Source organism: Fistularia commersonii, chromosome 32, assembly GCF_037954325.1.
Source record: "Fistularia commersonii isolate RoL2024-O1a breed Wild chromosome 32, RoL_Fcom_v1.0, whole genome shotgun sequence".
Classification (NCBI taxonomy): Eukaryota; Metazoa; Chordata; class Actinopteri; order Syngnathiformes; family Fistulariidae; genus Fistularia; species Fistularia commersonii.
This window is the reverse complement of record NC_141315.1, coordinates 4,847,201-4,874,843: the sequence shown is the minus strand read 5'-3', so window position 1 is coordinate 4,874,843 and position 27,643 is coordinate 4,847,201. Positions and strand designations below refer to the sequence as shown.

Genomic DNA, 27,643 nt, shown 5'->3' with positions numbered 1-27,643 from the left:
ATCAGCATTACATTTTAATGAGCTGATGGGAGAGCACGGACAGCTCCGCACAAGACATCTTTTAAATAGAGAAAGGCTGAAGAAAATTCATTTCATGCTTCGTGGTCGCTTAAAAAGCCCCATTTAAGGAGGCTCAGACACATGTATGTGATAAATTCAAAATGTACATTAATATCATTAAAAGACCCCAATGAAGTTTTTTTTTTTCAATTCCAATTAAACCTTTCAATTTTGTACAGTGGAAACCGCGGTGTGTCTTTGTTTATGTGGGGAATTGAATTGAAAACACAAAGAGCTGTAATCCTATCAGCCAAATATAAGAGCTCTGTTGAATAGCTATTACAATTTAATGCTCGATATTTTGCTCTTTAGCTAAAAAAGGGATATTTCAATATTTCACTCACACACAGTTTATCTTTCAGCCTCTCTCTCTCACTCTCTCTCACACACACACACATACACATAAGGATGAAATCATACAGCAGGCATTTGTTTCAATACAGCTGCAGCTAAATATTTCAATGCATGTTTGAAATCCTAAAGAACCCCACCCCCACCCCCAACAAAAAAGAAAAGCAAAAAAAAAAAAAAAAATCTATGTAAACATTTAAACATCTTAAGTGCTTTTTCCACTATCACTGATGGAACGGCACCTCCAGTTGTTTTAAGAAACATTCAGATCGGCGTGGTTGGAGAAGCAACAGGACAAAGTTACACACACACACACACACACACACACACACACACCCGCCCCCCAGGTGCTTAAATGGGGCTTTCCCTAAGACAATTGGGAGGGGAAAACACAGAAAGGCTGGAGCCACAGTCTTTTCCAGATGACTGGTTCTGACTGGGGCCAGTTGTGGGTTTCTGTGGCAGACGGTCTGACCTCAGGACTGTTGACAAAAGAGGATGCTCTATTTAAACACCTTTCCTCTGCATGCATTATTCAATTGTACGGAGATACTGTTGTGGTAGTCTGGGCCACCCCGACCAACAAATAATGCTACCCTGCTGGTAGACATAAAAAAAGGTCTTCAATGGCGTTCAATACTATTGATTCAGAAGTAAAGCAATTTTAATATTTCTTCGGGGGATTTTCAGCCACAGCCCGGTCATTAATTCATTCTTCTAAATTGCTTATTCAATATCAAGAACATGGATACCGAATAAAGTCTTTGAATTTATGTAGCACACCCAAGTCAAGGGGTCGAATAACTGTTATGGGGAGAAGTGAAAAAAATTAAAACATCAATATGCAGTCGGTGGAAAATCTTGTTGTTAGGTAGCTTTGCCTCCAGGGGAGGGCTTTTTTTTGACAGTGTTGGATTTATTCCTACAAAGCCTTCTGGCACCTACAGTAACATCAATATCCAAATCATCTAATGTGTTTCTAGATAATGTGCAGGACAAAAACAAAAGGAGAATATTTGTGCCTGACTGATACAATAAAGAAATGAATGGGGATATACAACGACAGGCTCTGTGGTCCTCGCCCGACCTCCTCTCAATGTGCTCCGAAATAGCTCCTCTGGCATACATGATGAATAGTTTTTAAGTTTACAAATGATTGTGACAGCTCCCTTTCTCCCCAAGTGCCATTCAGATTAAATGAATCTAATGCTGGCGTAAGCTTGTGCAAGGCAATAAGGAACTATTGCTTTCCTGTCACATATAATTTATAGCTTTCTATTTGCATCTCTTTGCCCATGTGACTAATCCCCAACTTTTTCTCCCCAAGCCCCAATCAATATGGCCTCATCCGCATTGGCACATGGGGGCTGGTTCTACAGAGATGTTTGATCGGGGAAGCGAAGGGCCACTCCGGCTGCGATCGGCCTGTGAAACCGCCTCCACAGTGGGGGAGAGAGGGCTGATTAGTGAGGGCCAGGTAGAGTCAGTGAAGCCGATCATTGAGGTGAATTGATGTGATTTCATGCTTTGTTTGCAAGATCACTCAGACCAAAAGTGTAACGGAGACTTTTCTCCAGACCTGACCCTTCGAGGTAGAACCGGCGAGCAGATCCTTTCATGCCTATGAGTCACGATTTGATAGCTTAATCTTATCGCAGTATCATTATAATAGCTGCCCCTGGCAAAAGGCGCACGCAGAGCAGTTTGGATATGTCGAGAAAAAAAAGAAAGAAAAAAAAGAACGTGAAATCCGCTTTTGTTCACCAGGATCATCCGGACAAAAGTTCAGCAGCCGTTCCATCCATCTCCTGATGGGACGTCCCTGTCAACGCCGGGACACACAATAGGTAACACACCGCTGCTCAGCGCCAGCATCAAGCGGCATGTATTTTTACACAGGCTTAATTTTTTTAACATATATATATATATATTTTCACTTCCCTCTCAGTACCAAGCACAACCTCTCCACCTGTAACCAGCGCCTCAAATGACCCCGCGGGATCCTACTCCATCAATGGGATTCTGGGTATTCCACGATCCAATGGCGAAAAGAGGAAAAGAGATGATGGTAAGATACATTTTCTTTTGAGTGAATTAAAGGAGAAAAAAAAGAGGGAATCAAAGCATGTAGAGAAAATAAAACAAAAAAAGAGGGTCATTCTTTGCGGCTTTCCGCCGTGAAAACCCAATTTGCTGAACTTGCAATTACAGCATTAAAAGCCTGCTTCTGTTCCACTAGATGACCCTTATAAAACACCTAAGTCTGAACTCTGTTACTCCGCTGTGTCAATCTGCCAAGGAGCCTTTTGATTTGAAGACACGACCTCCACTGTTGTCTCCTGCAATTAATCTTTATGGAAGTGATTAAAGGGCTTTAGATAATTACATGTCAAGATGATGTAGCCAGCCACCCAGGTCAGTGAAGAAAGCGGCTGCGGTGCTGTGGCATGCTCTTTTTTTTTTTTTAACAAAAGTACCTGCACTTCTGCTGCTGAAATAGAAGGTTAGTGGATATAAAGGGGGCTGAGGCGATATAGATTATTGGTTCTGTAAGCAATAGGCTTCCTTAATATCACCACATAAGCAGCTGATGAGAATAGCTGAACAGATGCATCTGTGTTGCGAGGCGTGTGCGGCTATGGAGGGATGATGTGGCTGCTGAAAAGGGGGCAGTTATCTCAAACAGGGTGGGGAATGAGTGCCTTATTTCTGCAGTGCTCCAGAATGAGAGCTAATCAGAGCACGGCAGCAGTTTACATACCGTCTTCTTTGTTCTGGCGTTTGTTGAGAAGCACGGGGGTTTGCAGGATATTGATGGGAATTGATGTTTTATGTGCGTGTGGGGTGGGACGGATGACTAATGACCTGTCAGAGGTAGATTTCCTGGCAAAGATATAAAAACCAGCATGACGTGGACATGGCAAATGACATAATCAAGTCTTCTCTTGTAAGAGATGCAATCGTGAAGGCATAATGCAAACGTCTGGTATTTTCAAGAGTTCATTTTCAATCGTTTGAGGACCTCTCATATTAGCTGGGGTGTAATGTCGAGTCACCGAATGATGGAATGCACACATTTTTATGCAGATTGCTACTGAAGGGCACAGAGATATTAAAGGGCACGGAGAGGAATAAGGTATGTGTGTGGGAGAAGGAGAGCTGGCCTGTTTTGTGGAGGTCTTCCAGGTGACAGCGCCATGTTTCTATGGCTATTCAGTCTCAAATGATTCCCATGATGTGCTGCCATTTCTGTGATTTAGGTGCTCGGCCAGCATTGCGATGAAAGCGAAGAAACTCGTGTGTGTGTGTGCGTGTGTGTGTGTGTGTGTGTGTGTACTGTGTGCACTCATGTATGTTTGTAGGACTTGTACCAAGAGTGAGAAGTGGTGCCTACCTGCAAAAACAGGGCCAGGCATCCTTTATCTCTCCTAAACATAATCTCAAGACCTTGGCTGCATAGACGCAAAGAAATGTCTCGCATGAAGCCATTTTTTTTTTCCTTGTTTCTGTCTTTTTTCATTTTGGGTCCTTTTATAACCTTTGCAGAGCATGAGTAAATATAACTTTGGCGTAAATGGAGTGTCACAAGAAAGTGTTTTTATTTAGAAATTTCGGATCACAGCTCAAAAATGCGGGAAGTCGTGCCGTATCTGGCCTTACTCGGCCAGTGTGTTTGATAATTGCTCAAAGAAAACCGTGCATAACACGCGTAGAGGACTCAGCTGTTTTGAAGGCATGATATATTCTTTAGTCTTTCATCATTCTTCCTGTTAAATTTATTCCCAGTATAATTTTCAAAGTATTTTTTGTTTTTTTTGACAATATAGTACGCTATTGGTAAAAAAAAAAAAAAGATAAAACTAAGTGATCACAGTAATTGTGATATTCAGACTCTATGGAAGACATACATTTTTGTGCGTACCTATAGATGCAAATAAATAACCTGTGTCGAATCCGCTTTAGATATTTATTCATACTGGCTACCTTTTATAAAGTTGATCCAACATTAACTTTAGGATACTTCCTTTATTATCTATATAAATTAAAATTTTCTTGACGAATGACTGTTTGAAACAAGGCAGACAAAAGCCTGTAATCTACTGACTTGATATAATATTCTGCTCTGATATAGAGATGATTTTAAGTAACACACGAGTGTCTTCTTCTCACCCTTCATGTTTATAACAAATTGTTTTGTCTTTTGCTAAAATCTCTCCCTCCTTTTTTTTGTTAGAAGTGTTTAGCCACTTAATGCCTAGATTAAATTTCCCCACAGCACGGTTGCTTCCCCTGATTCCCATTTAACTCAGTAAGCCTTGTGATGATTATGGCAAAAAAAAAAAAAAAAACAGTCATTATCAAGAAACGGGAACAAAAATGAGCAAAGGGAAAGGAGAGGAGGGGAAAAGGGGGGATTCAGCGACGGGAGGAAGGGGAGTGTGTATGACACAAATCCCGGTGAAATGAACTGGCTGTGTAGTATTTGTTTTGGGCTGAGGCTCTGTGCCAAGCAAGCAGACAGCTCCTAAGGTTCCAAGTCAGCAGTGCCCTTAAAAAAAAAGCCCCCATTACAGGAGGGATGTAGAGATAATGTAGTGTGACACACGTTATGTACACTGGGTCTCAGCAAGAAGAGCTTCAGGGACACAGGTGTCATAAGACCCATTAATCTGCTATTGTCACGTGTTATTGCAAATTAAAAGTAGCATGTTACACTTGGCAGCCATTGTTGCGGACGGACAGAGCAGGGACAGAGGGGGTGGCGGCAGCGTCTTTGGTGACCACGGCTGTCCGTGCGCTTTACAAAGTGACATATATTAGAATTTGCAATTCTGGAGAGAAAAGCTATTACCTCACAGATTAACATCCAAGTACCCCCCCCCCGCCCCCCCCGAACACCACCCGTCTTGCTCGCTCCACCACCCCCACTGCCTCTGACCCGGTAGCCTTCAGAAAAGACAAAGGAGAAGCTGAAAAAAAAGATCTTTCATACTGTATCTCATGCTTAACTACGGATTTCACGGATGTTTTTGTTCGCTTTCTGGTTATTAGCACGCTGACCTGAGCAGACAGCTCTGCGGTCTGTTGAGAACATGCTTTGGAATGAATGATAAACCCATGAAGTGTGTCTGGACTTTTAAAGTCACATTACATGTCCTGTCTGAATGGCTAACAAATTGCTTTATCAGTGGATTCTCAATTTCAGCCAATCCAGGTGCCGCTTTCAGCTGGAAGTCAGTCTTTTTTTCTTGATTTATGAGAGAAATACCGGAGAGAATTTTCATGATAAGATGATCATCATATTTCAAAAGTCAACAACAATAGCCGCTGGCAGTCAGAATGGATGTGATTCTGTGCTTCAGTAGGTGTTGAATGAATTATTTCTCATCTCTGAGTGTCATGAGGACTGAAGTGTGTACATGTGTGTGTGTGTGTGTGTGTGTGTGTGTGTGTGTGCGCGTGTGTGGTGATGAGTGATGGAGCAGCCCGGCATCACATCCTGCTCTGTGCTTCAGCATGTGTTTTGAAGGAGAGCAAGAATCAGCACAGAACTCAAGAGTGCAGCAAAAAGTCAGCAACTAAGTGTGAGTTTCAAATGAGATCAAATGGAGTCTTTAAAAGCTTGGGAATATGACCATAAACTGCATCAGCAGTGAGTGATGTGTGGAGGAACTACCGATAGAAATAAAGTGTGTTGCTTTTTTAATGTCTGCTTTTTTAAAATGTCATCTCAGTAACTTATTATCCGTGTCAGGCAGTTAATGTAATCCACCATTTATTCCATAAGCATGTTATTTGATGGACCTTATCAAAAGAGAAATAAATAAATGAGAGAAGACCAAAAAATTGACAAAAGATTAAATTAATGATAATATCAAAGACGAAGTCAAAAATATTTTTTAATTTTCAATCTCGTTTTAAATCTTTTTATCTATGGCGCCGGGGAATGTTGACTGGTTGAATAATTCATCATATAACGGTCAATAATTGCATTAGTGACTGTTAATAATCTAAATTTCTTAAATGTATGTTGTCAGACTCTGGAACGTAAAAATAACGTGTTTAAAATAAAAGCACAGAACAGGAATAAATTAAATATTTCATCGTCTCTGATTTTCGCTTAAGTTTCCCTCAAACTTTATTTTAAATATAATTTCTGTAACTCCACATCTTTGAACACAAATCTGTTGATGCGGAACAAACATAATATCCCAAAGACAGTATTTCATTTATGTTTACATAATCAAAACATTCAATTAGAAACACAAAATGCAGCTGAGTTCATCCAATTTGATGCAAATGAGTTTTAATTTGATTCGATTTAGCAGTGAATTGAATCAGGCGGGAAATTAGAGAGGTGTATTATTGTGAAATACATAACAATGTGCTAAGGGAACAAAATCATATATGTGTTGACATGTTATTTAAACAAGTAGCAGACTGCGGGGATAAGCTCATTCATCTGAGGTGGGCTTTCATGACCTCTAGGTGACAGCTTACCTCCGGTCGCCTCGAAATAACACTTACGAACTCAAATTTCGACACATCGAAAACTTTAAACCGTTACGATAAAATCATTTCTATCCGCTTTTAAAATCAAACCTTTGAGAAGTTGATTTATTCTTCCTCAATTCTCTCTTTCTTTCACAATGATAACTTCTCATGCATTGTGTGGCGTGCAGTCACTAAGACTCACTGAGCTGTGTTGGCTGAAGCCCCCCTGCCAGGGGTCGTGACCTGCGGGTGCCAAACCCGCCGAGAGGAGCCTGGTTTCCAGAGCCGGTTATCTGATCGGATGGAGGCGGCTCCCTCGTTACCAGAGGGTTAATACAGACTGATGTCAAGATGAATACACTCAACTCCAGGGATGATCAATAAATGACCACAGAGCAGGACAAGTGGGTAACACACCCACAAAGCCACTCTGCTTAGAGATTAGTATCACTGCGGGGTAATGGGCAGATTAGGAATTCCCTTTCTAGGAATTTTTCATAGAAAACAATTAACATTAAAAATTCATCACATTGTTTTAGCAAAAGGCAAAGTTCATGTTAAAAAAAATCGTGAATTATGCAGTACTACAAAACCATCTGCTGACAAATCCTCCCAAATATACATTGTATTTTAACTTGATGATTGTTAACAAAGATGCTAAAAGTCACCAAGCTTCCTTTATTAAAATTCATAGATTCAGTTTATATAGCATACATAGTCTTTACGTATAGTCTTCAATATAGAGATTGCTGAGCTTGCTTAAAATTAAATAAAACGTCCAGGATACGAAAGGAAATTTCAAACCTTTTTTAACAGCAAGGTAAACTATAATTTTTTTTTAATCGATGGAAGCCTCTACCTTTATTAGCTACATTGAAAAAAATATTTCATGTGACATTTAATCTCAATTTGAGCACATTTTTATTTTGGCCAGGATAATGTCACCAATACAAATTTCCAGTTCAAATGATCACCTACGTTTGCGAGAGATTGGAATGAAAAATGTAATTTAAAGAATATGAAAAACAAACTTTTGCTTGATTCAGAATGGTAAAGCTGAGTGAGTTGTTTCCTTTGTCAACCCGGGCTTTTATGTAAAACCGCTCTTGAGCAGCTGAACTGATTTTATCCAGTTGATCCATGTCAAAGAAACCTGACCAATCTCTGGAGAGCTTCAGCTCCCCGCTTCTCCGCGACACCCTGCAATTTGATACATGTTTTTTTTTTCCCTTTTTATTAATTTCATTATCATGCATCAGAAATTTGGAGCAGGAGCAAATCAACAAAAACTATTTCCACAGAATATTTTCTCTCTTTTGTCTTCTAACTTCATAGCGGTGTTTAAAGCAGGGCCCTGTTGCTCGCTGTAAGAAATTGAAGAGTCATAAAATTGATTTACACACCTTGAGGTAGCATTATTATACAGCTATAAAACTTTCTAAGTGTCACCGGCTTCATCTTCATCACCCAAATATGGTTGTTTTTGATTTGTCAGATGGGGGCTGGTAGCAGGTCGGGCAGATGGGACTGTCATGGGCTTGAATGGAGGAAGAGTGTGTAGGCTGACCCAGGATGGTTTGTCTTGTGTGTGGGAAGTGTATTCCGTAGTGGTGAACAACAAATATGGGGTGTATTGATCATGGTTGTGGCTAAGGCCGGCTGATGGAAAATAATTAATGACTCTATTTGCTTTGGAACAGAAGAGAACAATTGAGTGTGATAAAGTGACAAGGAGCAGCGATAGGTTAGGCCTTCGCTGTGGCTGCGCAGGAAACACGCCGATTATTAACCTGAGTGAATCCAACAGAGCAGATGTGCAACACAACTGTATGTCTGATGATTTGTTTTTATTATTATCATTGTGTAACACTCTTACAGTAACATTTTGTTGTGTTCTGGGTTTTCAAGTGTGGATACTTAAGTGCAGTATTTGCTCAAATTAAACAAATGACTAGCAAATGAAGCTTATATAGATTGTGCTCCTACTCTAATCCTTTTAAAAAGCATATGTGCATCCTTATACAACATATGTTAGGAGCCACTTGACGTTAAGAAACAAGTATGAAGAATAACGTCGTCGATTTACACACGTAGTGTACTAAAGTAAAATTTTGAGGTATCTGCATTTCAGCATCTTCCTTTCATACTACTTTAGATATCCACCCTACTATACACAAATATAGTACTTCTAACTCCACTACATTTATTTGTTACTTACAATTAGGTTAACTTTTTGAGATACATTATACTTTTTAGTATTACAAAATTATTCATTGATTAATGATCATTATTTCATTTAAAGTTTTCAATTAAAATTGTTTTTAAAATGTGTTAGCATGTTGCATGATGATAAATAGTAAATAAACATAGTAAATTTGCAATGTTGTATGATGCACTACAATTCTTATTAATCACTATAAAATATCTCAGCTGCAACCCCTGGGGATTATGGCAAGAAAATACCAGATCAAAATAATGTTGCATCTTTTCGTTCGTGGGGAAACTGCAATAATAGAATGTGGTCTGCGATATCTCAAGCATATTTTACTAATTATACTTTTTAAAAATTATTTTCATGATTATGTAGCAGTTTGCTTTATGTGATCATTCTTTAGATAAGTGTTTCTACATACATGTAAGTAAAGGATCAGTGTATTTCCTGCAACACGATTCAATTGGAGAATTTTCACGCTACCTATTATATGGGGCAAATTCTGCACAAACACCGATGGTAAAGACATAAAAAAGAACAATTTCATATTTTGGGATTTTCTCATAGTGTTAGCTATTGCATCAGACAAATATAGAACAGATTTCATTGTTGAGTGAAAAATCATGTCCCTCCAGCGTTATATGGTTTATTGACAATGTATGTTGGAGATAATCCAAAGGATTTTCTAAAGGTGGAGGGGTGTGTGTTCTGTGCCCACGAAAGAGCATGTAATACTTCAAACTCTCTGTACATTTAGAAATGTAATCTAGAGACATTGGTCTCACAGGACCCCACTGTAGATGCCCTCCCTTGAATTTTAAGGTTTTTTTTTTAAAGGCGAAGTCCCTCAAACCGCTGGTCACCGGCGCATTTATTTCTTTTAAATAATGAATGGTCAATGAGATATTATTCGCAAATTTAAAGCTTATTTATTGCTTGACATTTCTGTGACTGTCAGCACAATCTGAGGTTACACACCCGTGCAAGGACACACACACACACACACACAGAACACAGACTCTCTTTTATGGCTCCTACAGCTCCTGGTGCAGGAGTCGGGTTCATCCTCCGGCCTCAGTCTGTGAAAAAAGGTCAAGCAGCAGAATAGAAGGGCAATAACCCTCCCAAATGGTACTATCACACAGACATGATTGATCAATTGAATTCCATGGCAGGGAAAAATGTGGGATTAAGTAGAGTATTATACGCACAATGAGTTGAGGCATGATGTTCATTTCAAGTTCATTTCAGCTCCCTCTTGCCACCAGATCAGGCAATCAATAGGGGCCTTGCATATCATATATCACCGCTCTCTCACTGAGGAGAGAACATAATCTGCCGCAAATGTAGAATGACAGATTTGTAAGAGAGCTGAAGCTTTCTGGGATCCGGGGAAGGAGTCCGATAGACACGGCCACCGCGACCGGGAGAGGTTGGGGGTTGCTTAGGAAGGACCGGAGTCAAACTGGGAGAGGAGAGTGCGGGAGGTTTTGGTAGGATGGTTGGAAAAAGGCTTTTAAAGCAATGCACACAAGCGACAAGGAGTAAAGCAGAGGCATCCTTCTCCCCAAACAGCAGGTCAGGAGTCAGGCGAGAATGCCTGTGTTTCTGTCGGAGCGGCGAGATTGAACTAGATCGTTCGATTTTAGCCTCTTGTCCAGAAACTCTGTTCCCAACCTGGAGCCGCATCCAGCGAATGAATGCAATATTGTGAGAGGGAAAAGTCCTATTTGAATTCTTGAAGTCTCTGCACTAAAAGACCTAAAAGATGCAAGAATTCACCATCACACTGATAAAATGACAGGTTTGTGTTTCTTTTTCCTTTTTTTGTGGGAGGAAAGATACAAGCTGGGAGGATAATTTGGACATTTTCGATTCTAAGAAAACGCAAACCGTAATGTAACGTTTATATTTTGGAGCATTCGAATACTTGGATTGCACCAGACAAGCATTGGGGAGATATTGAATTAATTTGTGGATATTGTTTCAGCTCTTAAGTGCATTAAAATGAAAATTGGTCACTCCGTATTCTGTTGTTTGGATATCAGCTGTGACACCGTTTTGTCAGGAAGCTGCAAGAGTGTTTTGCGGATCACATTAATCTGAGCCTCGGTCAATATGTGTGTGAGTAGATTCTAAAATCTCCTTTTTTGGGTGAATCATTTCTTTTGACGTGCGTCTGCAAAATGGTGGTAATCCTACAGGGCTTTCAGTTTTGGGGGATGCAAGAATAAAAACAGCATGATATAGCCAAGGGCTCACGGATCCATCGTGGCATGCAGAAATATCTGCTCTACTCTCATGCTGTGATCCCCGGATCCCCCGTAGATGTCAAAGTTGAGAGTGTAAAGTGAGAGTATGGAGAGCACCTTCCCGGGGTTAGAATCTCGAATGTTGCTTTTTCTTCTTGTAGATGGTTCAGATGGTTCTGGCCCAAACAGTGATTCTCAGGGTAGTGTGGAGAGTTTACGGAAACACCTGAGGGCAGATGCCTTCACTCAGCAGCAGCTGGAAGCATTGGACCGGGTCTTTGAACGCCCCTCGTACCCCGACGTCTTCCCTACGACGGAGCATATCAAACCGGAACAGGTTAGTAGTGCTGTAAGTCACCACCTGTGCTTTTTCATCACTCACGTGTCTCGGCGTAAAATAAGGCGAAAACAAATAATAAAAAAAAAACACCTTTGGCACAAATATTCCCAAACCACATCCAGAAAGCTAATTAAACAAATGGCTGAGATGGCCAGGCACTGGATTACAACCCAGCAGGCACAATACTGGAGGGATCACCGGGAAAACTCCCACACATTATTGATTTTGTGATGAAAAAAACATTTCTTGTATCCTCCATAATTGAGAATAACAGTAAGGCAACATGAAATTCATCAATAACTAGATTTTTCTTCATTTTTGTTCACTTCATCAGCTGCCCGTCGGTGGCTTTGTTTTTCACATTTCCAGCTTGTCCTCATGTTAAAGGTACCTTTACCATAATGTATGTAAGAAACAGATGCGTAAAACGTTGCAACGAGCGCCCATATTTTTCCCGCACGGTCCTTCTAACATTAAAACCACTCTGGCCATCCATCCTCATTTCCAAATTAAGAGCCATTTGGGAACAACCACCCCCACACCAAAGTGACAGCCAGAAACCACTGCTTATTAAAACCTCTGGGTTTATTACAATGGATAACCTTTATTTACTTTCATTATACTATTAAACAACAAGAGACTATTAATTTCTCCCACGAAACTACAAGTCAGACCCATAAAGCAAAAGCAGTCGCCTAATTGAGTTCATTTTAATTTCTTTCCAATCGGGGCGAATTACGCAGGTGATAAATCAGTGGGACAGGCCTCACCTCCAGAAGAGGGCCTAATTTGCAGCTAATTACAAAACTGATTTCTACTGGAAGATCAATACCAAAACGAATTGGAAATGACTTGCAATCACAAAGACCGTCAGGGAAAGTATTCAAAGGCAGGGGGAGAAGGGTTACACTAAAAAGGGGGCCAGGAAAAGTCCAGAAAAATCAGCTTTAATTTAATGCAATATTAATCAGAGCACTTTTCTTTTCATGGGTGCCTCACTTTTTTTCTGTTCGTGTGGAAAATGTTGCCCCATTAGCCAGTGTCTGGGTTCTGTAGTGAGGCATTAAAAACCCATTCTGGAGATGCAAAACTCAATGGATTCACCCCTCCCACACTTCTGCTAGCCATTTGGTCATCCTTTTCAGACCTATCTTTTCAGTTTCCCCCTCCTGCCCTTTATCTGCATGATAAAACGTCTGTTTGGCGTCTGAAGCCTCTGAGAATAGAGGAAAACATCCGACATTGTGCCAGTGAACAGTTGTAGCAGACAATTAGAGTTTATCGGCGATAGTGGCAGACGAGAGCGGGGTCACAGGCGTCCCCCTGTGGGAGCGCGGCCTACTGAGCCACTCATGCTCACACTGGGCTGCAGACAAACATCGTCAACACCCTGACTCCGGAAGTCTTATCTCAGTTTCACAAAAAACAGCTTAAATCTGCCATCAGTATCTGAGGCAGATACATAAAAGAAGATGTGAGGAAAGACACAGATTTCTATTTTTTCATTATTGCCTCTCATGTTTGTTAAAACTGATTAAAAATCAGTTGAAATTATAATATTAGTAATCAGCAGCATCATCCAAAAATATTAAATATCTTGAATCATTTAATTTGTACAGCCTGTCTTTGGAAAAACTTTGACATTTGTCTTAAAACTGAATTGCATCCTCAACATTGCTGTAATTGTTTTCGTTATTTTTCTTTGGATGAATCATTCTTTAAATGTCAAGAAATGACGCACAATACTAAACTCCTGCCACTTGCGCTTATCTAGAGCTGTAACAAAAGTTGAAGTTGTACAAGTCATTCTCCTCAAACAAGAGGCAATGAAATTTAAAGGTGGTCTAAAGTCCAAATTAAAAGCAAAAAAAGGTGAATGGTGTCTCTCAAACAGGACCACATGGCGAGTCTGTAACAAAGCAGAACTGCTTTCTCCCTTGGCTGGTCAGGGGTAAGACTGCAATCAAGCACAAAGGGCCAGCTGACGCCTTGGCTTTTCATTCATCTCAAAATCCTACTTCCTCTCAGACAATACCAAAATACATTCATGATATGCTTGAACTGCTATCCTGCAGCTTGAACACACACATGAAGACTCACACAAACACATGCTCCCACACACACACACACACACACACACACACACACAATGCTCTCATACAAATTTATACTGGCACAGGCCTGTGTGGTGCACTTAATGGAGTAGGAGAAGGGAGGACTTCTAGGTATTGTGTGGTTGTGTAATGATTCAACTGTCCTTTTCCCAGGCTAATGAGTACTCGCTCCCTGCCCTGAATTCCAGCCTCGACGAAGTCAAGCCCAGTTTATCCTCTAGCGCCAACCCAGACTTGGGCCCCAGTGTGTCGCAAAGCTACCCTGTAGGTAAGATCAAATGCCATACAGTACGCTTTTATGCTGCCAAGCCACAGCTTCAGCTGAGGGGTTTTTGTACAGCTTAAAAGTGAAATAAAAAGCTAATGCGATGCGTGCTTGTGCATTTGACCGTCAATAAACGAATAAATAAAAAAATAAAAAGCAAACCAAAAAAGTTTAGTGTGAAGACTTTTTTAATACCGTTTCACTCTGAGCTGAAAAGGTGGTGCGACGAAAGGAAGCTTAGCAGCTGTACTCCGTCTGCTCTTTTGCTGAGTCAGCGGGTCCAATAAGCGCGTCTGGAAGGGGGTGACTGTTAAGTCATTGCTGGACAAGGTCCTTTGGGTGTCAATAGATCAGATTCATCAGACCAAGGTCTTGCGAAACCGGCCACCGTGCCGGACTGACTGCTTGTTGGCCGCCTGCTGCTGCTGCTGCTGCTGTGTTGCTTCTGTGATTTGTTCGCCAGCGGACAGTTTGTGTGTCTCAAAGCACGAGTAATGTGCCTCAGTAAATACGCTCTGGCATTTCTACCGCCTAACTCTAACACCATGATCATTTATTTCACCCTCTATCTCTCTCTTTCTCCCCCCTCGTTTTCCTCTCTCCTTGTCACAGTTAATGACTGCCTGGCTAATTGAAATATTGTTTCGTTGTTGCCTTGTTATTACCAAGAAGAAGGTTAAGTTGACTGAAAGTTTACGATGACTGTCGGGGGCCCGAGATTAATATACAGATCTTTTATTAAAATTCATATAATTATGCAGCAGCCATCAAAGGCAACGAGTTCTGCGTGGGGGAGGACAGGGTGATTGAAAATTGCAGCAGCCCCCCTTCTCAAATGATGGCCAAGCACTCTTATGAGAAAAGAAAGGGCCCTTTTCTCATTAATATGTGGGAGGTAGATTTCCCCTGTAAGGCAGGCCTCCTGAGAAGAAAGGTGTGTGTTCTTCCTTTGTGCACCGATGGCCCCGTGAAAGCAAGCCTGGTTCTGCAGGTGGCTTTGTTTGCACGTGGGATATTTTAGATGGTCTCCGCAGCGAGTGTCTTCTTACTGCATTACCGGTACAAAGAAACATCTCGAAAGAGAAAGATTGTATTGTGCGTACGTCAGTGTGCGGCAGTGCGCGCGTCTACTCGTGTTTGCATTCATTTACTTTTCGCCACCAAGAGTTTAATTTCTTTCTCCCATCTTTGGGTAAACATCTCTCGAGGCAGAAAAAAAATAACGCGGCTTTTGGTTTTGTTTCTTTCTCCTTTTTTTTTCCGGCTTCGGCTTCGGAATTCGTATTTGATTAGTGGCTCCTCCGCTTGGTTTTCGCTGTGTGGACATTAGGCGATGTTCACATGTGTGGTCCCTCTAATGGCTGGGTATTACATATAACTTGCCAGTGATAAGTCTAGCAGAGGAATTTCAAGCCATGCGAAAAGTAGTAAATTATGTGCCGTATTTAGGCAGAGATCCAATTTCAAATTAATTGTGCCTTTACAGAGGAAAAAACTAGAGATTATGTTCATCCTTAAAATGTTTTCAAACACCAATTAAAACAACTGCAGTTATTGATCTTGTTGATTTTATGGCCGGGAATTTGCATAATCTATTAAAAATGAATGATTCATGAAGTGCTCATTGCCAGAGATCGGGATCCTCGGTGAACTGAAAGACTGGAGAGATAGAAATCTTTTGTGTCCTCTGCTTATCCTATTAAGGCTGAAAAGTACCTGCAAAGCAGGCTCAAATAAGAAAGGGATTTAAGGGCATTGTGCACATCATCGAAATTCAGAGGCAAAGGGCCACTTCCATTAAAACAGTTTTTCTTCTCTCCCTCTCCTCCACATTAATGCTGTATTACCTGCTAAATAGTCCCTCTTACCCCATAAAAACACCAAAGGGTTCCATGAATATGTGGATAGGACAATTGCATATTGTGAGGTAATTTCTATTGTTGATATGGGAAGTAATTTCTTTGATGAATTCCCTTTGAGAGATGGATTTCATCTCAAGTGCTCCCTTTTCTTGTTCATTCAAACTGTTTAAAATTCAAATAGTGTGAGCCTTTGGGCGAATTTATGAATAGCATGAGGAGGAGCTTCAAACTTTTTGTGTATTTTCAGATATAAATGGAGAGATGGCCAAGATACAGCCGATTGTCCGGTATTTCTATAGGGTCTCTGTATTTCCTGAAATTAGCTGGAGTCCACCTGTTTTCTTGATGATGACTTAAGAGCCATCAAGAGAACGGAGCTCATTCCCCTGCGCATTCAGTGGGAGTTTTACACATCTCCACTCACTGCATACCGAGGGCTCTAAACATATTCCCTGCTGGGTGTGTTAATGGAGGCCTCCAGAGGCTTAAAGCCCCTGTGTCATTGACACTTTTCCTCCTCAAGCAGCTGCTTCTGCACACTATATAAACCCTTCCTGTTGTTCGACTAAACAAACATTTGTCCCGAAAACAAAACCGCCCTCACTTAGCATTCAATTAAGGGGATGTGGCGAGTGTTCTTGGGGCGAGCTGCACAAAAAAGTCGTGCGATTGTTTGCTGAGCGGTGAGCGGCGATAAGGCGGCGAACCCTCCCGCCCTCGGTGACGCGCGGTCTCACGACGGACCGTTCGCCCGACCGGGTAAGCCGGGCTTCAAAACGAATGCTTATTTCATTTTCGCAAAAGCTAACTAACCTTTTGAGCACACATTTGATAATGAATGACTTTCAGCCGGTGTTCGGGGAATTAAAGCAATTTGGCTCTCCAAACATTCTTTACTTAGTTGTAATTAATTAGTGTGCTGAGATTTTTTGGCTTGTGATAAATTGCCCCCATTCCGCATATAGCCTAGAAAATAGAGGTCAAAGATTTTGTGGTTGTTGTTGTGGCAAACATGAAGGTGTCCCTGTCATGCTAGGTTTATTGTTGCAAACAGAGGAGTCAAACAGGAATGACATTGCTTCTATGCCAAACAAAGAGAAGGTCATCCTGTTTTTGTTGTTTTGAAAACAAAAAATGAAGAAATCGGGTTGATCTATCGTGTCGCATTGTCGTCGGCCGAAATGAGACAAAGTCCGTTTCCTACATCATCGGACTCTGGAATTTTTCTTGTCTTGTAGTCGAGTAAAATCTTTCAAACTAGCGTATATGCATGCTCAGTCTTGTAAGTTCAATTTCCAGTCCTTCATATTCATTAATATGCGTAAACCTTTGACATGTACCTGCAAAAGCAGAAACCTGAACCATGGCATATATTCATCGTTTTTTCATGCAGGAAATATTGAATTCCCAGCTCTGTCGCAACTCTTTCAAATCACTTCTCATACTGAAGAAGAAATCAACAGGCTTTTGTAACAGCAAACCAAAAAATCTTTGAATTGATTTTTGGAGGGAACGAAAGACAAAAAAAAAAAAGAGGGCAGAGGAAAATAAATTGCTTGATTTGCTGGCATTCAATCTAAGGGGACTGTCAGAAGAAGAAAGACAATATAAAGAAGCCCACCCTTTAATGAGAATCTGGACACACATCTTTGTTGTAAAAACAACAAAGACTAGGAAGCAGCTAATGAGGCTATCATTGCTGTACAGAGAGTTCTCCCAACCGGCGCCTCTCTGAAAGAACGCTTTAAAGGGACATAAAGCAACAGTCACAGAGCTGCTGGCGGTAACTGCCATCCGCATCCTGGAATACACATAAAATGGATTCAATAGAGGCTGCAATTATTATTATCAGAGTCAATATGTGATGAAAAAAACATAAAGTTGTTGGCTAAAACACTGGTCGCTGATGCCTGTCTCTGTGGGTGACGCAGACCTTGCGGCAAAACATACTTTTTAATCTTTCAGTCCTTTGCAGTAATGCATTTACTCGATGAAATCCCAGCTTAGATGTAAAACGTCGCTCCTTCGCTCTGACGTAAAGTTGACTAAGTGTTGATACTGAAGGTGAGACTGAAGATCAAATGCGGCAAAGGGGTATAATGTGGGGTGTTGTATCAATGTCCTGATGTCCTTGATAATCTTGGCAAGTATTGATCAAGTATTTTGAAAAGAATCAAATACTATTTCCTAGTCAGACAGTTTCTTTACAAAAAGGACACATATTAATGGATGGTTGTGACTTCTGGGAATGCACAAGACATGAACAAGTGTATGGTTACAGGATTCCACCTGAATCAAGGTTTAAAGCAATACATTTGGAAAAAGCAAATTAATCATATTGTGTGTATTTTTACTATAAAATATCCTTTCCAGAGCACATTCTGAAATAGTACAAATCTCAAGTACTGCATTATGTGTTAAAAAAAAGAAATTCCATCCAATCCTCCTCCCGCATTTGGAAAAGCAACTCTAAACTTCAGCAATTTGTGAAGATTATTTCACTTCAGAAGTTGGACCTTTCAAAAGAAGTGTCATTTTTCACTCTGAAGTCCGTTCACCAGGAGATGTACCAGTAGATGTCCACATCAAACTTATGTCTACATAACACTGGATGAGGACTGGCTATAATTCACGAAGCCCACGCACTGGCCTGCCTCTTAAATTGTGATTTTCAGTTTGCCAAAAAGGGTCTCTTTCAGTGAATGTCCAAAATATCCTTCTCTTTTGACTCTCACATCCATTGTCTCTCACAGCAGACCTTTAAGTGCAGCAACAGCAAGAAGGAAATGTTGTTCAAAAGAAGATACCAGTGTGTAATTTGTGAAAAATGATGTATGCTGCATTTCCAATGGAGATTTGTGACTTTCCTACACACACACACACACACACACACACTTACAGTACTCCCACAGCTCCCTTTGACTTATGTGCACTGGCTTGTGGCTAACTAATTCTTATTGTAAATGAAAGTCCGGCATGACCTCACTCTTCCCTGCAAAGCGCTTTAACTCCGCTCCTCGGAGTCAGAGCACCAAACACACATCTGACCAGGTCTTGCATGGTGCAGCCGTCAGTGCCGGGTTCGGACAAAACAGTTGCTCGGTGGAGCAGATGATAACCCGAACTCCTGTTTAATGCAGTACATGATCACACATGGAAATGTCTATCATTAACCAGGAATTTAATCGAATGTGGATTCCTCCCATGTCATTTATTAAGCATTTTATTCATGACTAAGGTAGTTTCTTCAAGGAATAAGAAAGTTCATTCACTCTGTTTTCTGGTGGCATGGAAACATGTACATCAAATCAAATTAGCGTAATTACAACGCCCGTTTATCATTCTTTTATCATTCACCCTTTTTAGTAAAGCAGTATTATCAGAATTATCATGGGGAAGAAAAATATGGTTATAGTCGTTTACTTTAACATGGAAGAAGTTCAACTAGAAGTGCTTCTACTCTGATTTTTTATTTCTACCGTATGTTTGTATGGTATCAGTGCAAGCGCTCGCACTTTTAACCCTTTGGATGCATTTTTTTTTCAGTTTTGTCTTTTGTTTGCCTCCGTGTGGATTCCTTTTCCATCCATCATCATGCGACATCGAGAAAGAACAATGCAAACCTACTTTCGCCCCACTTCTTCCGCTGCACCAGTAGTGCTACTCCCACTCCTCATCCTCAGTAAAGCCAGCACACCTGTGGCTGCATATATCGCAATAGACAAAGACCTCATTTATTCAGCCTCAATTTAATGTATGTTGATAGGACAGAAAATTTAGGGAAACACATTCAATTGGGTATTCAAGTTTAATCTTTAAATTTGCCTGTGGTTTGTGCTCTCAAGCAGTTTAATTCTTGTATTTTGCACCTGGTTGTTAAAGTACAGGAAGTATTTTCGCATTTATAGCGTTATCACGATGTCACAAACACTTTAACGTAACAAAAAAACCTATTGAGAAAATTAAAAGATTATGATCTAAAATATTATTTCTCTCTTAAACTTGAGCTGCAAGTAGTGCTGGGAGAGTAAGAGGTCAGGTTGCTGGTCTACACTGACATTTGTAAAGCAAAAAGAAAACAGTTGTTTGTGGTGTTGTGCTGCATTTTGTCCACTAAACACTCATTAGAGGTCTGCAGGGAGAGCTTTTTTTTTTGAGCCCAACTGATCCTCATGACTAACAGTATAGCTGGGGCTTCTTTCCACAATGGACCCTGTGCAGATTGAGGTTACGTGATGCAGTCCAAGCATCCCCGCAGCCAGTGAGGACAGCCCAAATGTCATTATCAATTACTGAGCTGAATGTCAGCAGCTAGAATACTGACGGTCTGCAGAGGGGCCAGAATGCTCGGTCATAAAAGCCACAGCAGAAAATAGGAGTCTTGTTGGTTCAGCCATAATAAGAGAAGTTCTGACAGTGTGACAATGAGAGGCGTTTGTGCAACAAGAGTTCAGTTTCTGCAAAGAATCATTTGTTATCTCATTTTGAGTTTGCGTACTAAAGGAGCTTACTGATGCGTTCCGGTTTTAAGTAATGACACAGCCTTTAAAAAAGATGAATAAAAAACAGGTTCTAAAATCCGATGTAAGTCGAGGTGTCATGCTCACTGAGTTGCAATGTTGGCGATGGGTCATAAAGGCGACAATGAGGCATGATTCTGTGTGTGCAATGTAGTGTGATAGCGTTGTGAATTTATTTTTATTTTGAAAAGGCCCATAAAAAGATTTAGATAGCAAAGAGCAACTTTTAGTCACATGTTGTTTAGACTGGGCTTGTCACATTTTTCCTCTGCTTCAATACATTCACCTCACATAGTGTAATTGACAGTTTTAGTTACTCTCGACTGTCTAGATACAGATGTAATAAATCACATGCATGATCAATTTCTATTAAAAGTAATATGATGAATTGGTTTGCTATCCAGCAGTTTAAACACAATACAGTTTATACCACTGTCCCCCACTACCATTCCCTATAATTCACTTTTTTTCTAATGTAAATATTTCCACAGCCCCCCAAAAGCTTTATTTCACTTCATTTATGATCATACAATGGTAGCATATAGTACGGCAACTGTCAGTAGCAAATATAAAATCACCAACAATTTAAGCTCTTCCTTTTTCATGAGGCAGCTCCTGGTTAACACAGGGTATATGTATCATTAAATGTAAAACCTAGTGAAAATCGTGTATTACACTTAGCAGCACTGATCATGTCTGTTTTGTTTTGTATCATTTGGTATCTTCAGGTCGGGATATGGCCAACACAACCTTACCTGGGTATCCCCCTCACGTTCCTCCCACAGGCCAGGGCAGCTACCCAACATCCACGCTCGCTGGAATGGTTCCTGGTAAGTGAGAGGCGATGCCACGGTTTTGTGTGGTTTAACAGGTGGTGTTGCCATTAAAACCAACAGCAGAAGTAGAGCAGGGAGGGCCAAATAACACAGAGAAGCTTAGAATATTGACCTGCAGAGTAAGAGGCTCACATACTGTTAAGTTACCTCTGTGTGTATGATTGGTTTAGACAGGCTGAATAAGTGATAAGCGGAGAGGACGGTCACTTTGCCTTTCTTCCTTTTTTCCTCTCGGCCTTATAGGCTCATTATCTCACTGGCCATCAATAAATAGCGGCACCAGCCCGCCGCATCCTCAGCAGTCGGCAGCGGTTCAGATTCATAGCAAGCAGTTCAGGGTCAAAAGGCAGGAAATATACTGCTCAAAAAAATAAAGGGAACACTTGAACAACACAATGTAACTCCAAGTCAATCACACTTCTGTGAAATCATAGTGTCCACTCAGGAAGCAACACAGATTCATTTTGACTTGTTTTAAGGACATTACATCATAGTTGGATCAGCCTGGAGTGTGTTTTTACACTTTAATTTTGAGTGTGATTCCTAATCCAGACCTCCATGGGTTAATACATTTGATTTCCATTGATCATTATTGTGTGATTTTGTTGTCAGCACATTCAACTGTGTAAAGAGCAAAGTATGTCATAAAAATATTTCATTCATTTAGATCTAGGATGTGTTTTTTAAGTGTTCCCTTTATTTTTTTGAGCAGTGTATATTCAACTTTTGTCTTTTTAAGGAGTTTTTGCTTAAATGTCACTACCAAGAATCCACCCCTGGTAGGGGTTTAGGTCATTTCCACCAAAACACTGTATTTTGCATTAAATAGCATGTTTGGAGGAACTATAACGGTGCACGGTAAATGTCGAGCACAGTATGTTTCTATTTGTTTTTTATTACTGATGGAAAATCTGATCACACCTTATATCTCATATGATCTGACTAACTTAAGGGGCTTACTTGATAAGCAAATATTTTTGTTCTTGAAAAAAAATCTTAATCCATAATGTTTACAGAATTGGAGTCTTGTTTCAATCATTGGGATATGAACGTTAACCGGATGTGTATTTTGTTGCAACATGTAAACCAATTACGTAGGAATGTAGTTAGCTTTATAAAATAAAATATGTTTATTGAAAAATATATGTTTATTTATTTATGTTTAGCTTTATTAAATAAAATATGTCACTTTAGAGCACTATGTAAAGTTTTTGTTTCGTTGGCTGTTGCTGTGTTACATGGACTTATAATTGACTAGATTTGAAAGCGTGTTTGGCTCACAGTACCATTTACCATTTATCACACACTCTTTACTCTTTCTCCATTCTCCGCTATGAAAGATTGTAATGATGTTGTAATGATTTTTGCCACCTCGGCTAGTAATATTGTATTCACTGCAACATTAACTTTCTTTGTATTCTGATAATCTTGAGGAAAAAAAAATGCACGGAGATTTGACTGAAACTAGGTGAAAAACTGAAGTGTTGTATTGATGAGTTTCGAGTGACTTTGGAGGGGGGGGTCAGTTCCCACGCCTTATTACAAAATATAATATTTTATGAGGTTTTTGCTCAACTTGAATACTTGTGATATTCAGGCATTCCCCTGAATATTATTAGTTTCTTACCCCAATGAAAGCCTGAATAAATTGTATTGTTTATTCTAAGACTACTAAGATTAACTCATCAGACATTTTTTTCATCTGTTGTCAGCGTTTCAAAGCAGATTCTTTTTTAACACTTTTAACACTTTTAGCACAAAAGTGGGAAATTCTTCTTTGTTCTTACATACCATGGTGTTTACATCCACGGTAAAAATCAATTTCCATCCCACTTTGTTATCAAAAGATCTTTCAAAAAATGATCACATTTAAACTTGTATTTAAGAGCCTCGGTGTGGTCGCATCTCACTGGAGGTGAACTTGAGATTTCACCTTGAATGAATTTAAATCATGTGGCTAGAAAAGCTTAAAGTCAAACATACTTTTACTTTTCATTTGTTCCCATGTGGCGAAAAAGCAAAAGATGAGTGCCTTAATCCCATGCCTTGTGGTTTTGTGTTACAAGCCATTTGCCCTGTACACAACCACTAAGATTTAGTGACAGGTGCAAAACACTGTTAAAGCACAGCCATTTCTCACCAGCTTCTTATAAAATGTAGGCTTTATTGTCTCGTAAAGGAGAGAAAGGTGGTGAAGCAGCGGCAGTGCCCACTGACATACCCCAAGTTACTTCCTTTGCAATGAAATTCTGTTGTACCAAACAGCAGAGCAGCGTCCAGAGGGGCTCAGACTGGTGATGTTAAAATCCCTCCAGGAATGGCTGCTGGATTTATTGCAGCGTATCAGAAATGTATGCATGAAACAGTTTATTACCACTTGGTATTTATTAGACTGGTTTGGAATATACTGTAGGAAGAAGAATGGGTAGATATCTATAAATGGGACAGGGAAAGCCGCCTTCAGTGTCACATCCTGTATTGTTCAGTGTTGCATAACTTAAGTGAAATGAAAAAGAAATAAATTACTTGCTTGACTGGTCGCACATCGATGACTATCATTTTCCCCCTCAAATTGCATCCTGTTTTGAATGATGAGAAATGACTGCATATGAAGGGGTAATGGTTTGATGCATTGAAATGCTAATTGATTTGTTGTTTTGTTTTGCAGGGAGTGAGTTTTCGGGGAACCCCTACAGTCATCCACAGTACACAACCTACAATGAAGCCTGGCGATTCAGCAACCCAGCACTACTAAGTGAGTAGAGACCAAAAAACATAAGACAGATTCACTCAAGCCCTTCCCTTAAAAGAGCCAGTCAAGCTTTGTCTCTGCAAATTGTTACGATAACAAAAGAACTTGCTTGTTCCTAAATTTTGCTCTTTGTGATATGGTAAAAGAAGGCGCTATAGCCTGTGTTACTTCCAAGCACAGTTATACTTCACCTAAAAAAGAAAAAAAACAATGAACAATGTAAGATGGCAATTTGGTGCTAAAAGAAATCTGTTAGACCATTGTCTTGGTCAGGGAAAAAATCGTGAGATGTACAAGGCAATAACAACTGCAGATATCTTACCAGGGTTTGATATCAGCAAGACAAATGAATAAGAGTGATAATCTGGCGCCGATGTCATCAATACTGATGTGTGGGGGAATTACTCAATTTAAACCCTTCACTCTCCTTGTGAGGTCAGTTCCACATGCTCAGGTGAATATCTAATAATGATGTGGATTGAATAGTAAAAATCCACATCGGCTCCAGCTGCAACTTGAGATCTAGAAATAATCAGAAGACCCCACGACTACGATTTGAGAGAGCATGCATGCAGGCAGTGTGGAACAAGGCCACTTAATGCTTTGAAAGCAATGGATATAACTGCAAGATCAATGCAGAATTTAGGCAGTCGTTCTAAGTTGGCAAGTATTGGAATAATATGATCAAATTTATTAGTGCCAATTAAAATCCGGGCAGAAATATCCGGGACTTGGCAAAGAGAGCTCTGACTGATGTCAGCAATAAATGCACTGCAGATGTCAAGATTAGAGAAAATCAATACATGTAAATCAGGAAGAGACAGGATTGATCAGCTGTTAAGATATTATGAAGTAGAACATTTTTCACCCCACCATCAAATCTTACATCAGTATCAAATCAACTGCATTGCCTTGCTGTTGTTGTTAAGGAAGCAGACCCACTATAAATGAGGCAGAAGGTTGAAACAATGTCAAAAATCCAATCTTTCTTCTGTCACTGACTCATGACACACGTAGGACCAGCCAACAGTTTACATCAGTTATGTTTTGATTAAATGCACACATATATAAACACACGTATACAACGGTGTGTCATCTGCATAGCAGCGGTAGTAAATGCCATCATTCTGACTGATCTGTTGAAACGGGTGTATGTTAGATTGTAATCAGTGTATTTGATGTTGGCAGCAAAACATTTCGGCAACATGTTTTAAAGGCCAGAGCGATGTTTAATTTCTCAGTGAACCGCATGCACATTTCACGATTCTATCATTTTCATTCATCATTGTTTTTTATTGAATTCATTACAGTTGTACAGCTATCATTTAACTATTATGATCTTATCTATGCATACAGTCCACACACACATTCTCAGACATACACTGTTTGTAAATAAACAATACATTGAGTAAATGGCAGTAAAAAACTTTATTTGTTGTTTCAAATGGTTCATTCTTCTGTTAACTTTCAGGTTCCCCTTATTATTATAGTGCCGCATCGAGAGGCTCCGCCCCTCCCACTGCTGCCACTGCCTATGACCGTCACTAGTTACCATGGAAACCAAATCAACCTGCAGGACCACGGCCTCAGCCTCCATATTGCCCCGGTATGAGCAGCATGCTCCACTGGACACCGAGCAACTGCGCATAAAATGTTCCCAGCTCGCACAATGAGAAACTTAACGGTTTTGGGGGGATTCCAGATGACTTCTTGAACCTTTTTTTCTTTTTGGACATTCAAAACCAAAAACATCAACGGACACCCAGAGAGACGCAACAGATGAGATGAAAACTGCGGGGAATAGCAGTGACTACAAAAAAGGAAAAAGAAAAAAAAAAAGACTTATAAAAAAGATCCAGATTTAATTTTCCCTGTGCAGTAGCAGTGTCACGGTTTTATCCCATCATGGATCAATACTGTACATTCCTTTTCTTGACAGCTCTCAGCAGAGACTGTCCAGAGCTTAAAATGTAGCAGCAGGCTTTTTTCTTCTTCTCCCCCCCGCCCACCCCATTCGTCTCCCATTTGAGTCAAATGGCAGCGCAGTGAGATCAGAGGAGATTAGCAGCAGCACATGCAAGCTGTTGAAGGCCGACATTTTTATCTATTTCGACAGTCACCGACCAAACACACAGCATGAGTTAATCGATAGCGTCCACGCCATGAGAAGATTAGGACATATTCTCTGTGATACACAATCAAGATGTAAAAAAATGAAAACGAGATAAATAAAGAGACATCAGTTTGAAAATAGAGAGGGTCATGACACTATATCACCATGACCCTCGGTTTGGAATATTTCAAGACTCTAGTAAATATATTGTTCTATTTTTTTTTTTTTTTTCAATTTCTGTTTTTTTTTTTTTATATTTGGTAATGACTACACTTCAGAAAGCTTGACTAGTGTTTCACTGTTTGTTTGTTTTTTTTATTTGTCAGGACACGAGATATCATCAGGCAAAACCTTTATGTGTGTGTGTGTTTCTATTTTGTTGTATATTTTTTTTTTGCTATTTTGTTCATTTTCTTAATTTTGCACTATTTTGGAGGTTTGCAACACTGGAGCGTTAAATGCAGAAAATGATTATGCATATTTGCTTTACAGCATTCCATGAAAACTGCTGTAAGTCTAATAAGTTGGAAAATGCACTTACAGTCTGACACACTGTTCAGTTGTTATTATAATTCAAGGCTTACCATGTTAACGCCTTGACATGCACTACTACTATTCATTCTCACAGATTACATTTTCCCTTTTCTTCTAAGTTGATTAAGTCTTTGGCATTCATCCACACAAAAGGATTTCACAGCCCAATTCAAACCAGTATCATTTGCCCAGTTTGATGGCAGAAGCATCCAAATTCCCTCCAATCCTGAAGACAGAAGCAGGGCGATGGTTTCAGCTAAATGCCTTAAACATGTTCCCATCCCAGCTTCAGCATCCTCATGTTTCAAGCCAAGTAACTTCTTTGATCGAACTGGAACAATAGTTTTTCATCTGTCAAGTGAATGTATTTGCATTTGCCAAAGACTTAGTTCTTGTCAGTGTTTATTTACAGGCCGCCTTATATGCATCATGAGAGCAGTATTATTATCATTAGGAAAAATCTACATTGTTCATGAGGAAACATATGTGTATAAATTCTATGCAGTGCAGAGATGGTCACCATATGCATATTCAGCTGTAAACCTAAAGGTAGGTGGAGTTTATTTAATGTTATTTTATTTACAAATTGTTCCTTTGTAGAAGAGTTTTTTTTGTGTGTGTGTGATGTGAAGACACCTCTCTGTAAATACAGTAAGATAAAATGTCTTTCATGTTCATGGGTATTATCACTTTCATTATGCTGGTCACACTTGTACAATAATAAAAGTGTCTGAAATCTTTTACGCAAAAAGGGCTGCATGGTGTTTCCTGACAAAAAAAAAATGCATAAATGGTCTCATTTTATTATTTTTGTCCAAGGTGAGTCTTCAAAACGACATCTCTACATACTTTCTGACGTCAAGAAAAAAAATCATATAATTTATTCAATCTTTCTCTATTTTTTTCAGCCAAATATTTTGATACATTTTAATCATCA

At 39.9% G+C, this 27,643-nt stretch overlaps 1 protein-coding gene across 2 annotated transcripts in view; it reads left to right on the top strand.

Moving 5' to 3' along the window:
* pax2b (paired box 2b) overlaps positions 1 to 26,056 on the top strand; it is a 29,528-nt gene extending 3,472 nt beyond the window's left edge. The window contains exons 4-10 of one of the 2 annotated variants that reach the window (XM_086139703.1): positions 2,179 to 2,258; positions 2,360 to 2,479; positions 11,532 to 11,707; positions 13,978 to 14,092; positions 21,200 to 21,301; positions 23,976 to 24,062; positions 25,550 to 26,056. In XM_086139703.1, the coding sequence (XP_085995829.1) occupies positions 2,179 to 2,258; positions 2,360 to 2,479; positions 11,532 to 11,707; positions 13,978 to 14,092; positions 21,200 to 21,301; positions 23,976 to 24,062; positions 25,550 to 25,671 (802 nt within the window). In that variant the 3' untranslated portion in view covers positions 25,672 to 26,056. Of the gene's footprint in view, positions 1 to 2,178; positions 2,259 to 2,359; positions 2,480 to 11,531; positions 11,708 to 13,977; positions 14,093 to 21,199; positions 21,302 to 23,975; positions 24,063 to 25,530 lie in introns of both variants that reach the window. The other variant, XM_086139704.1, reaches the window with a different exon arrangement.
* The last annotated feature ends 1,587 nt before the right edge of the window (positions 26,057 to 27,643 follow it).